The sequence below is a fragment of the Choloepus didactylus genome, chromosome X (genome assembly GCF_015220235.1).
Source record: "Choloepus didactylus isolate mChoDid1 chromosome X, mChoDid1.pri, whole genome shotgun sequence".
Taxonomy (NCBI): Eukaryota; Metazoa; Chordata; class Mammalia; order Pilosa; family Megalonychidae; genus Choloepus; species Choloepus didactylus.
In genome coordinates this window covers 169,958,162-169,971,788 of record NC_051334.1, presented here as the reverse complement: position 1 = coordinate 169,971,788, position 13,627 = coordinate 169,958,162, and the positions used below count along the sequence as shown (strand labels likewise).

General features: G+C 46.7%; 2 protein-coding genes across 2 annotated transcripts in view; both read left to right on the top strand.

The window, feature by feature from the left end:
* The first annotated feature begins 2,089 nt into the window (after positions 1–2,089).
* LOC119522465 (protein Shroom2-like) lies at positions 2,090–5,272 on the top strand. Its single transcript, XM_037820919.1, has 2 exons — positions 2,090–2,360; positions 4,871–5,272. The coding sequence occupies exons 1-2, from the start codon at positions 2,244–2,246 to the stop codon at positions 5,270–5,272; spliced, it is 519 nt and encodes a 172-aa protein (XP_037676847.1). The 5' UTR covers positions 2,090–2,243.
* Positions 5,273–5,412: 140 nt separating this feature from the next.
* Positions 5,413–13,627, top strand: part of LOC119522464 (claudin-34-like) — a 30,789-nt gene continuing 22,574 nt past the window's right edge. Inside the window, exons 1-2 of the mRNA XM_037820918.1 lie at positions 5,413–5,426; positions 10,029–10,088. Of these exons, the coding sequence (XP_037676846.1) occupies positions 5,413–5,426; positions 10,029–10,088 (74 nt within the window). The remainder of the gene's footprint in view (positions 5,427–10,028; positions 10,089–13,627) is intronic.

The window sequence follows — 13,627 nt, the reverse complement described above, 5'->3', positions numbered from 1 at the left end:
TTGGATCTGGCATTGAGGTGGCCCAGGGGTACCCCTCAAAGAGCCCTGCAGGGTGGGATGAGAGAAAGGGAACAAAAAGAAGCCCACTTTCTCTCCTTTCTTATAGACCAATTCTCCTAAAAATGGCCAGCAAAACTTACTCGTGTGCTCTGCTGAGGCTGAGAGAAGCAATTTGGGAAGCTCTCTGGGTGGTGGTGGAGGGCAGGGAAAGCGGCCGTCCTCCTGGTCGACCTTGCCCATTTGGGGGAGGCAGTGACGAAACGGTGGGACTGGCTCGGGGACCTTGGGGATGGAGTGTCAGAAGATGCTTTGATGGGGAACAGTGGGTGCAGTGCTTCCAGTTCCCCTGTTTAGCAGTTTGCCCCCGACACCCCCCAGGTTTGGAGAAAGCTGTCAAGTGTATGCTTGTACTCTGGAGCAGCTTGGTCCATGGGGTAAAGCGCTCCCAGGCCATAAGGATTCCTTCTGAGCCCTCATTGGAATGCACTTAAAGCTATCCCCAGACGGTGGGAAGAAAGAAGGCCTTGTGCGTCACTGGTGGGCGTGTAAACTGGCCCGACCTTTTGGTAAAGCTCTTTGGCAATATCTAGCGAGTGTTTTCTGTAAGTTGATAACTGTTATTTATAATAAAGAGCAGAAAATTGGAATGTTCCCAGGTTGTATGACTTCAGGTTCCTGGGAAATAAATTATGGTCTCTTGCACGTGATGGAATATTCAAGCATCACAGAAAGCGATTCTGGCAAGGAGCTTAATTAATGGGGGAAAATGTACATGAAAAAGTTGGGTATATGAAAGTGTATCTAGAATATCAAATTGGATCAGCTATGTAGAAGTGGAAGAAGAAGAGAGGAAAATAAGCTGAAATGTGAGTTCAGATCTTCTAGATGATGGGTGATTTCATTTCCTGTTCTTTGCTGTCTGAATTTTTTTCCATTGAATTTAAGATACAGGGGTAAAAGCTTCATCTCTTTTGACCTTGCAAATTTACTCTGGGACTCCTTTCAAAGAAAATTGTAAATATAGTCCAAGAACTGTGTACATAGAGACGGTCCTCTCATCAGTATTTTTAAATTGAGAACTAATTCACATAACATGAAATGCACCACTTAAAAGTGTACAATTCCCTGGTTTTCAGTATATTCACAAAGTTGTGCAACTGTCACCACTATCTAATTCCAGAACGTTTCCATCCCCCAAAAGGAAACCATGGGCCCATTAGCAGTCACTCCCATTCTCCCCTCCCGTAGGCCCTGGCAGCCCTAATGTACTGTGTATCTAGAATTGCCTCTTCTGGATGTTTCTTCGAAATGGAATGATACAACGTGTGCTCTTTTGTGACTGGCTTCTTTCAGCCAGCATAGTGTTTTCAAGGTTCGTCCCTTTGAGCTGACCTCTGCAATTTTTCACAACTATGATGACCAAGGAGGAGGACAGTCTGCCTCTTTGTCACTCAAATCAGACCACATGGTGGCCCCTTCTGTTCAGGATGACAGCCAACTGTTAAAGGTTTCATACATTCATTTTTAATTTTTGCTGTAAAGAAAATCAGTTTTTGCATTTTGGTCACATTGGAATCAGTAGGTTCAAATAGAAGGCTGTCTTTTACGTTCATTGACATCCTTTTATTTGCCTTAATTCTTAATTGCTAATTATATGTAAAAATGTACAGTTTGGATTATGAAATTTAGTTCTGGACATAGATATAACAATTTATGTATATGTTAGTATTTAAATTGGAGACTTTCAAGGTATGAAGCACAAAGCACTACATAGTTCCTATGAATCCTTACAAAACGATCGTTCAGCTGTGGGATCTGATGTCAGGAGCACCAAGGGGCCATCTCTCCAGTATGTCAAAGAAGACACCGCCAGAATGAGATGATTCCTGTTTTGCTTTATTTTAAGTTAAACGCCATTGACTTAAGCAGGAGTCATTGTCCATCTCATAATCTTGTGAATCCTTTATTGTGGGGGAGGATGCAAAGTTCAGGGGCTTGGGCCCAGATGGCAGATGCGGTGCTGCAGAGCAGGCAGGTGGCAGAACGTGTCCCCACTAACGAGCATTTCCGCGCTGTCTGCCCAACAGCAGGAGCTCATCGAGAGCATCGGTCGCAAGCTGCAGGTGCTGCGGGAAGCCCGGGAGAGCCTGCTGGAGGACATCCAGGCCAACGGGGCCCTTGGGGACGAGGTGGAGGCCATTGCCAAGGATGTCTGCAAGCCCAATGAGTTTGACAAGTTCTGCATGTTCATCGGGGATCTGGACAAAGTGGTGAACCTCCTGCTGTCACTGTCGGGGCACCTGGCCCGGGTGGAAAACGCCCTCAACAGTCTGGATGACAGCACTTCTCCTGGTGATCGGGTACGTGTGGGCGCAGGGGCAAGGGCCTGGTGGGGGCCGAGCACGGTCCCGGGGAGGCATTCCCTTTCGGGGTGGGGGTGCAGGTGCCATACAAGTTCAGTTCTGGAAACCTGCACAGTTCACCGAGCAGCCGGTGCACCTCATAACTCTAGGTGCGATGCAGCCGCCGAGTGCTCCGATGTGGAGCATTCCCAGTCACGTGTGACTGCTGTCATTAGCAGGAGCAAATATGGCCATCTGGAAAGAGTCAAGAGAGCGCGTCTAACTTTTCTCCCATTCTTTAGCTGTGTGGCTTGGGACACTTCTGAACAGGTCTATGTTTCAGGGTTTTTATCTAAAACCAGGGAAATATCTACTCGTAGGGTTGTTGCTGAGATTAAATTAAACAAGATGAGTTTAGTTCTTTGCACATAATTGTTAATAATAAAAATGATAATTGTTAATAATAAAACACTTGAACTTGTTTATAATGGGAGTGGAAAAGCAGCCCCACCCCACCCCCTTTGTCCCCTTGAGAAGGGGCTTCAGGTTACCTGGAAAGATCTTACATAGCCTGACTTTGGAACTTGCTATTCTGAATGGCTTTCTTTTGTTAGTAACTATATCATTAAACAAAGTGTTTGAGAGAGAACTGGGAGTTTAGGCCCTGACCTCTTGGGTTTATGTTCATTTTGCCATTGTGCTCTTTTTGTCATCTTTGACAAATTTGTCCAACATATAAATAATGTTCAAGAAAGAAAATTGCTGTAATCTCAGATACATCTGAAAACATCTCTGAAAGAAAATAACATAAACAGGAAAGAGAATTATATGAATGTAATTGAGAGATTAAAATGCAAAGGATTAATTCATATGGGGAACCAGTATTGGCTTTACACCTGTCGGTGCAGCTCATTTTTCATCTGTCTTCCCCCCCCGGTTCACTGAACTCATTGACTTACTGAGAATTTCGGGGAGACCCAAGGAGTCACAACCCCAGGGAGCAGGTTCACAGTCCTCATGGGTACTGGGCTCTGTGGCCCTCACGTGGCCCTTAGGGGTCCATTGTCCAGGTGGAGAAACTGAGGCACAGAGAGAAAAAGTCCTGGAACCTCTTTGCTGCTCACAGCATTCACATGGCCATGTCCAGGTTCAGGGCAGTATCCAGGACTCCAGGAGAGCCGGCTTTGGGGGAGGCAGGCAGCCGAGACCTGGGGAGGCTGATTTTCGGAGGCACTCATGCTGAGGAATGAAAAGATGTGGAGTCCAGTTCTCGAAAGTCCTCCTTTGTCTTCTCAAAGAGAAAATGTACACATGGGCAGATGCTATCCTTCCCCCCTGCCCTGGCAGGGGCAGGGCACCCCTGACCCCAGCGGATTTGAAGCACCGGAGCCACATCTCTAGAATCAGCTGGTGTCTGTTTCCTTTAGGTTGCAATGAATTTGCTCTGCCAGCCCTCTTTCATGAAAATAGGCCGTCTTTGCTTCACACGCACCTGAAGACCAGTGTGACCCTCCTATGAGGCTTGCAAGTGGACAGTTTGCTTTCTGAGGATGGAGCCACAGGTGACCCCTGCGAGGGGTTATAGTGGGCAACATACTCTGAAGGGTTGTGCTGTCACGGGCCCTTCCTAGTAGCAGTGCAGGCAGCAACTTCTGGATTCAGTTGCTCTTTTAATGACAGTGATGATAGCTGATCCTTAGCATGCTGCTGTGCCATGTGGCTGGTGATGTGCTTCCGTGGCAGAGCTACAGAGTGGCCGGCCTGATGCCCTGGTCAGATCGGAAGGTCAGGCTGTGTGCTGGGGCCCCGGCCTTGGAAGGCATTGAATGAACTCCTCTGCTCCTCACTCTGTTTGCATTAAACCTCGAATTTGTTTGCTGTAGGCAGAGAGCACGCAGGAGTGGCAGGCCACGGGCAGCCCTGGGCTGGGGAGTGGGGTCGTCGGTGTCCCCCAGTTCACAGCTTTGTGAGAAATGAGGGGCTGATGCCCAGGCAGTGTCCTCAGTCTGCATCTCTCTCTTGCATCTCATCTCCCCTATGCCCTCATACCTGCTGCTACAAACCCCTTCTCAGGCTCCTCCTCCTGCCAGAAGGGTTTGGAAATTCTTTAGACTATTTTCCTTTTGCTGCCTTTTTCACAGCGTGGTCACGTAAAGGGCTTTGGCACAAATGGGATCCCTCAGGACTTTGCACCTTCCTTTGGGGCATCTTAAAATTCCACACTTTTTAGTCCCTGGCTGGGTCTCCTGCTCACCACTATTTCCTGTTAACCGTTTAAGGCCCGTGGCGGGAACTGGAGGGAAAGGCTGCAGGAGGCGGCTCCTGGGTGGCCCGTGGGAGGGCTGGGGTGGGAGCTTGCCACACACAAGGTGCCTCCTGCCCGAGCCTGAGCATTTCTGTGCTGTTCCAGCTCAACGGTGGGGCTGGCCCAGAAAAGTTGCCGGCATTTGCAAGGTGTTTGCCAGAGCCTGCTTGGAGGGCCCTGCTCTAGGAGCCAGACCCTGACAGGCCCGTTCCTCTCTCCACAGCAGTCACTGCTGGAGAAGCAGAGGGTCCTCATCCAGCAGCACGAGGATGCCAAGGAGCTCAAGGAGAACCTGGACCGCCCGGAGCACATCGTGTTCGACATCCTGGGCAACTATCTCAGTGAGGAGAACCTGGCAGACTATGAGCACTTTGTGAAGATGAAGTCAGCCCTCATCATCAAGCAGCGGGAGCTGGAGGATAAAATCCGCCTGGGCAAAGAGCAGCTGAAGTGCTTGTTCAACAGCCTTCAGCCTGAAAGAGGCAAATGTGAGACCTTCCCTGCAGGGTCCGGAGGCTGGGCCTGCGAGGCCCATTTCCCGGGGTGCCGGTGGGAGCTCCTAGCCCGACTTCGTGTCCTGGAAGAGAATCCTCCAATAGCAAAATGGCTATTAGAAAAGCAATAAATTCCTTGTTTGTTTAGGATGATTTATTTAATTTTCTGTGTCCCTTGTGTCGCCTACAGCTTTTTTCCTACAAAAGTGAAGACAGCTGACCCTAAGCTCTGACAAGTGCAGTCAGGGCGGGGGCTGTGATAGAGGGGTGCATGCAGTGGGCAAGGTAAGTGCTGATTCTGCTGGTCTCCCCCTTGTCTGTGGAGGTGGCACCGGCACCCATCGTCTCTCGGGTTTCATCCTGGATCTCGGCTGCCGTGTTGCTTTTGTCTCTACTCATTCAGCAGTGTGAGCATTCATTGTCTCCATCATATAATGTTGTCCTCTGAAGCATAAAGCATGATGATGATGATATAATTAATAACTTATTAACATTTTAGAAAAGTGAATCATTTCCTCGTGGTTAAAAACCAACTGTGAAATGAATGACCTAAAGTGTTGGGTTTGCTCGTTCTAAGATGACAGTTGTCACTTAAATAGTGTGCATGCTTGAAAGCTCACTCATGCACAGAGCAGACACATAGCTTGAGTACTCCTCATGTGACATCACAGTTCAAACGATGTTTTGTTGCAAAGTAAATTATTTGGGTTAAAAGGTGTGTCCGGTGTAACGTGCTTGTTAGATATTTTACAAGACCAACTTAATGTTCTTTAGATTACTTTTTCTCCAGCGCATTTATTTTCTGTGCTTGTGGTCATTTTGCCTCCTTAAATCAGTTAGTGTGCCATGAGCCATGGTCTGTTTATTTTAAGCACCCATCCTCTGCTTTCTCAGAGGTCCTGTGCACTCAATGTGATCTGTTTTCTGCTATAGAGTTTAAAGAGTCTGTACCCTTTATAGCAGTTGAAATGGCAAGGTTCTAAAGAGTCTTTTCATTAAAGAACAGTGTTGTGCCATCACTTTCCAACTGACAACTCAAGGACTCGGAGAAAATACTTGCAAATCACATGTCTGGCAAAGGACTTGTATCCAGAATGTATAAAGAACACTCAAAACTCAACAGTAAGAAAACAAACAGCCCAGTTAAAAAGTGGGCAAAAGACTTGAATAGACACTTCACCAAAGAGGATATACGCATGGCAAATAAGCACATAAAAAGATGCTCAACCTCCAACAGCTTGGTTATAATTGCTTAGTTTTATCTAATAATTGTAGACTTGGTGTGTTTCTTCAAAATTTTTCATCTAATTAAATGCATGGATAATGTTGAGAGAATCTCTTGGATGACTTCACGTTTAGATAATGTTAGGACACTTGTCATATGAAGGGATTGTTTTTTCCCTCTTATTTCCCTAAAGGAAGTTTTCGAGCAAGTAGAGCAGTTTCCCCGTGTCGGCAGTGCCCACAGCCTGGCTGGAAGTCGGGCAGGTTGTCATGGCTGGTGACGGAGCTGCCTGAGCTGAAGTTGAGCTGGGGCTCTGGGGCAGTGTCACTGTCAGCGCCCACTCCGAGCAGAGAGCACAGATCAGCCACCTTCTGCAGTGGGTTTAGTCAAGAGCCTTCATGGCAGGCTACCCTTGCCAAAAAGATAAAGGTATTTGCAAAAGTTTGTATGCCTCTCAAGCTAAACCATGCCTAATTTGAAAAACCCTGTACTTCCAACAAAGCGCCCTCCTCCTTCCCACTTAAAAGTCATATGCTGTTAAACTGGTCATGACAGAAAAGCTGAAGCTGAGTGTCTTTGCGGCTCCATCTTTCTCCATAGCAGACACAACCCATGTAATAGCAGGGGATTTTGTTTTTAAGGTAGACAAAGCTTATATTCTCTTACCTGTGATTTTTTGCCCCTTCGAATACCAGTATTGTGATCATTTCAATGATATGTATGTAAAATGTGAATAATAGAAATCTGTGTGTCTGTATCTAACCTCTTAATTTTTTTTTTAGGGCTTCTCTTTTACATAGCAATATATAGTTCTAGAGTATCTTTTTAAGCAAAGCACATATAATCACAGCTGTTCTGTCCCTTCCCCTGTTTGTCCCTTAAATATCTGCTAGGCGGGGAGCCAAAGATTCCAGTGAGTTGATGCACATAACTTTGTATATAGTTATATTATTGCATATAAAAACAATCTGGTGCTAATGTTCTGCCCTCGGCCTTCTCAGACGGTGGCCTGGTCCTCCCCTTCTGTTAGCTCGGCTGTGGAATGCTCCAAGTCACCAGATTTCCATCAGGGGTTTTGCCTGTGTCTTCATCCTGCAGTCCTTGTGGGAAGTGTGTACAGATTTCATGCTTGACACTTAACACGTACCCATCAACAGATCATCCTGCTTGACCTTAACAAAATAAATAGTGTCTATTTGAGTGACTCGAGCATCTCTTTGATTTATCTATATTATGTTTTTTAAACATCACACTATCCTTGCCACAAGTCAGATTTTTATTATAAACCAAAGAATAAATTGTGGTACTAAGTGATTACATATATATATAAAGTACTTATGTCAATCTAGTTGAGGCTGATAATTGCAGTCAAGAAAAAGGGACACAGGTTGTATCAGTTGGTTATTGCCACAGTAATGCTGCATAACAACTATAACATCTCAGCAGTGTGCAGTGAAAAGTGTTTAGCTCATCAGTCTTTGGACGGCCAGCTGATCCAGGCTGGCTTCTCTCCATGTGCTGAGGTTCCAGCTGCTGTGACTGGGGGCAAGAGTGAACCAGCCACCAGTCCCCATTCCTGCACCCCACAGCCATAGCTGTGGAAACATGGTCTAGGTCTGGGGTGGCTGGGTGGGGCCAGGCAGGCAGGGAAAACTGTGGCTTCTCAAAGCTGGAGTTGGAGGCCGAGGTTGCTCAGGGAGATGAGGAACCAGGATGGGCACTGGTCAAAGTTTTGGTCCTCTGGGCAGCAGTGGCTTCTGGCCTCTCACTAGTACCCACCAGCATGGACAGAGCCTGTGCGCCTTCTTTTGGAAGGGGGTGTTTGCTTAGTTTTTTCTTTTCTTTTTTCTCCTCCCTCCCTTCCTTTCTCCCTTCCTCCCTCCCTTCTTTCCTCTTTCCCTTCCCCTTTTTTCCATAGAGAACAACATCTAGAGTACTTGTATTTCCTCCTGGGCCTGGCAGGCGGGGCACGCAATAGGACAAGGCCCTGGGGTGTGTGGGGCCTGGATGGCCAGAGCGTGGCTGTGATGAGAGGTAGTGGGCAGTATGACTGCATGTGGATGTAACAGGTGCATGGGGACAGGAGTGTCCTCCCAGAAGTGAGAGAAGGCCCTCAGGGTGTGGAAGCAACATGAGCGTGGGGCTCAGTGCAGGGCGCTGTGGGGAAGTTGGGGCATGGGTGTGAGATGGGGGTGATCCTTGGGCCTGGCAGGCTGGAGTGTCCTAGAGCCAGGGTAACTCCGGGCACCACTGGTGATGGAGAAGCTGGTGCTGAGGGCTGGGAGCACAGAGGCCAGGGGGTGAGCAGGACCCGAGCAGAAGCCCTGCAACCAAGGGGTGTGTGGGCCACCAGAGGCGCATAGGAGGGTCTCTCCTGAATCATGCACACTCGTGAGCCCATGCTCTTGTGTGTGAAACGTAGTCCCTGAAGGCTTTGGTTGCTTTCTCGCATGTGGTTGAGAAAAAGTAATTTCCAATCCTGGTTTCACATTGAAAGATGCATTTCCTTTGTAACCCCTGGGCCGTGTCCGCCATTCAGGGAGCTCTCCCGGCGGCGTTGCATTGAGCAGGAGGGTTGAACAGCTGACCAGGATGGCGGGACACAGAGGCCAGGAGTCCTCCGGGCTCGGCTTCCACCTCCTCGTCGCTGCCTGGAGCCATCCAGTGCCTCGCTCTCCAGCCCTCGGAATCAACTGCCTGCCCTTGCGTCTTTTTTTTTCCGTTGTCTGCTTCATTTCTTCCCTCGATCTTTTCATTAGTCCATCCACCAGCTTGCTGCCCACTAGCCACAGTAAACACTGCCCTCGGGGTACACTTACAATGAAGGGAGAAGCTGCGTTGGGATCTGAGCCCGATCCTGCTTCTGCATGAGCAACGGTGGCTGCGTGGGCCCAGGGTCTCTGCCGGTCAACAGGAAATAGCCCCCAGCCCTGTTAACAGATGAGACCATCGGTGAGGAAGCTCCTGGATGGTGGGAAGAAAAATCACTCATCCCCCGTCAGCCCTCATTCGCCAAGGACCACTGCAGTGTACGCTCTGGGGATGGGAAATATCTAGATTCTGGAGGAATCGGTCAGCCCCACAACTCCCCTTCCAGCTCCTCTCTTATGTTAATAGAATTTTTCTATACACGTCTTGTGTATTCTTCTGTTTAGGCAATTTGTAGACACTTTATAGTTTTCCTTGCTACTATGATGCCACTTTATTTTATATTATAATTTCTGTGATAAATGGTGATGTAAAGATGGTGATTTTTGTGATTAGTTTTCTACTTGGCATTCTTGGTGAAATTATACTGGTTCTAATAATTTGTTAATTCTGTTGGTTTAACCAAGTAGCTTATCATAGCTTCAACAACTAAAGACTGGTTAATCCCTGCACCTCATTTCTTTTTCTGTCCTCATAGCATGGTCCAGGACAGTTAGTGCTGTCCAGCTGAGATGATGGGCTGCCTCGTCTCAGTCCCCGCCTTGAAGAGAATGTGTTACCGTTTCTCCATTAAGTATGAGTTTGCCACAGGGTCTTGTCTTCATGTATCACTGTACTGGACGGCTTCCATTTGTCCCTCCAGTGCCACTCTCCAGCCTTTGCCACCTGGATCTGTGTCCTGAGAGTCTGATCTGTGTGGACCCACCCTACCAGTGGGTTCCCTTGCCTTCTAGATCCCAGTTGGGCTCCACCAATGAGGAGAAGAGGCAAGCGATGAGAGAAAGGGAGAACAGGTGAGAGGGTGCAAGGCTGTTATTATGTGCACTTCCACTTGTTCCCCGTCTTTCCATCATAGCTCCCGCAAACATAGCCCACTGTGCCCAAGTTGTGTCCTTCTTGGTCAGCCTTTTTAGAGATTGATCCTCCCTTCTTCTGACCAAGTAGGGAACTGTGATCTTGTGGCCATTAGGGTGAATGAGGGGTCTGGGGTATTGCACACAAACTCTCAGCCAATACCCTGTTTCTAGTTGCACACACACCTGCTCTTCACAGAGATGCAGGATCCTGAAAGAGCCTGCCCCTGCCCTCACATGTCTGCAAACCCTTCCCTACAGAGATGTCTGGTGCCTCCAAAGAGTGTTGTTCCCTGCAGGTCCACCTGTCAGCATTGTAACCTACCAAGTCCCTTATCATTTGCCTTCAGCCTTCCCGCTGCCCGAATGGTCTTGGTAAATCATCGGCCATGGCTTGGAGGGTGAACGCTTCCTGTACACCTTTCCTGTCATTTGAGTGGCCTTTGCAGAGTGACTGGAGGAAAATTCATGTGTCTGTATTGATTTTTCCATTTTAAAAAAGTGCTAATACCCCCCAGCCCCCCAAATCTGATCTAGATGGTGGAGTGAGAACTTCAGGGCTCCTTCCCCCACAGAAGCTTTCAACGACCACCAAGAACTAGCAGCAGCATCTTTCTCAAAGCTCCAGAAAACAGTTAAAGGACTGGCAGTAGCAGGGCGAGTACTGAATCAAAACAAAGGCCACTTAAAAGAGGTAGGATCTCGTAGATATAATGGCATGGGTGAATATAAATGCCAAGATTATTATATCTTTGCTTTGTAACTCCACTCTTTATTTCCTACAGGATCTAAAAGGTATATGTATAAAATGTAATGATAAATGAGTAGTTTGGGACTCATAATATATAAACATGTAACTAGGGACAAGAATTGTATAAAGGTAGGGGGACAGAGGGTTATAGAAACATAGCTTGTGTATGCTATTGAAGTTAATTTGGTATCAAAGCTAACAAGATTATTATAGATTTAGGATGTTAAACTTAAGCCTCGTGGTAACCACAAAAAATATATATATCAGAGAACACACAAACACATAGAGACAGAAACTAGGGTACAGGTTACCAGGAGTGGAGGGGGAGCAAAGGCAATTGTGATTTAATTCAAAATGAGTGTAGGGTTTCTGTTTGGGGTGAAGAGGAAGTCCTAGTAATGGATACTGGTGAGGGTACCCCAGCGTTGTGAATGTGATTAATCCTACTGAGTGGTGTGTTTGGGAGGGTTCAGATGGGAAGATTTATGTGTATATATATTTCCACAATTTAAAAAAAGAGAGAGAGAAACTAAAGAGATAGTGACAGTTAGATGCAGCACATTATCCTGGATGGAATCTGAAAATGGAGGAAAGAGGGCTCAAAAGGACATTAGGATGTAAGAAAAACTTGGAACATAGAACATAAGCTTTATATCAATGTTAAATGTTTGGAACTTCACAACTGCACTTAAGGTGGTTACATAAGTGAATATCTTTGTTCATAGGAAATGTACACAGAAGTATTATGTGTTCAAGGATTATGATGTGTGCAACCTGCTCTGAAATGTTCAGAAAATAGACAAATAGATAGATAGATAGATAGATAGATAGATAGATAGATAGATAGACAGACAGACAGGCAGGCAGGCAGACAATGATATGGCAAAGGCAGCAAAAGGTCAAAATTCCCTCCCGGTAACATGGGGGGACAGGAGAGAAAGTGATCGGGAGGCGAGTCTCAATTGGTCAGAGAGCCCTTGAAAGGGGATTCTCATGATCCATTAACAAACACAGACACCTACACCCCCTGAAAAAGCTGACAGCAAGACGATGAGGATACTTGAAGAAAAGGACCACACGGTCACCAAGGCATGGATATCGGCGTGGGCAACCGAGAATGTGGAAGGCGATGACAATGGGTGGTGGAACCAGAACGGAAGGCTGGGAAAGGTAAGAACCCCAGACTGCCTCTGGAGCCAGTGGAGAAGATCCCGGCAACACATCTGAGAGGGGCCGGGGCCGCGTCCGCCCCGCTGGCCCAGTGAGCCGGCCGCCCTCCTCCACTGGCACCCTTCTCCTTGGAGAGCCCGTCGCAGGTGAGTGGAGGCTCGGCCCTTCTCTAGCATGCTCAGATTCGCAGTCCTTCTTGATTATGTTTTTATTCTTTGGCTGTGCAGGTGTTTGTTTCACTCGCTCACAATGGGTTGTTGGCCAAATTTTTTTTTAAACGTAATTTTATTGAGATAGATTCACACACAACACCATCCATCCAAAGTATACAGTCAGTGGTTCACAGTATCATCACATATTTGTGAATTCATCACCATGATCACCTGGCTTTACTCCAGAAAAAGAAAGAAAAAAGAAGACCCCAAACATCCCATATCCCTCACACATACCCCCTTACTGATGAATATTGCACTCTACCCAATTTTAAGACTTTCAATAGAGGTAGGTTAACTAAGACAGTGCAGTATTGTCAGAGATAGATATATAGGTTGGTGGAACAGCACAAAACATCCAGAAGTAGATTCATACAAACACAGGCAACTGACTTTTTTTTTTTGGCTATATAGTTATAGAATCATTATCAAAGATCAAGGCTACTGGATTACAGTTCAGCAACTTCAGGTATTTTCTTCTGGCTATTCTAAAGCACCAGACACTAAAAAGAAATATCTATATAATGAGTCAGTATTCACAGTCATTTGTTAAATTCAGATTTCTCAGTTACACCTTCTCCCTTTCATTTCACCGTTCTCTCAGTCTTCATGGATATCTGGGTAATGACCATTTTAACTTCTTTGTGCTGGAAAGGGGTGTTGACTTTATGGGGTAGAGGCTTGAAACTGGTTGGTGTCCTTGGAGAGACTGGTGCCTCTGGGATTCAGGGCTTATCCAGCGTGGGATCAATCTGGAGGCCTTAAATTTCTGGAAAAAAAAAACTTACTAAGAAAGATTTTTTATAGAGACTTAGATAGAGCCCAGGGCACTCCCTAGGGTTTTTGGGAATAGTGTTGGTTGGGGCTTGACATACTGTGGTAGTTTGCAATATCTAGCTAAAGCTTGTTTAAGAATAACCTCCAGAATGACTTCTCAGCTCCATTTGAGATCTTTCAGGCACTGAAACTTTATTTTGTTTTATTTCTCTTCCCCTTTTTGGTCCAAGAAGGCTTTCTCAGTCCCACAATGCCAGGGCCAGGCTCATCCCTGGGAGTCATGTCCCATGTTGCCAGGGAGATTTATACCCCTGGGAGTCATGTCCCATATAAAAGGGTGTGTGGAGAGTTTATTTGCAGAGTGGGCTCAAAGAGAGAGCACTGACCATATCTTGCTTTTAACATTTTGATGCTCCTTTCCTGGGTCTCTCCTGACATGGTTTCAAATAAGATTTTGTAAGTGTTATTCATCTGTAATGCCTGATGGGAGGAGGGGCAGCTGGCCAGTCATTGGCCAAAATGCCCTTCACAAATAGATTGCTTTCCAGTCAAGCCATGTCATCTCATGT

Coding starts and splice junctions, on each gene's coding strand:
- LOC119522465 (XM_037820919.1), top strand. CDS start 2,244: ATGTTCATCGGGGATCTGGACAAAGTGGTGAACCTCCTGCTGTCACTG. Junction 2,361..4,870: donor GCACTTCTCCTGGTGATCGG/GTACGTGTGGGC, acceptor CTCTCTCCACAG/CAGTCACTGCTGGAGAAGCA.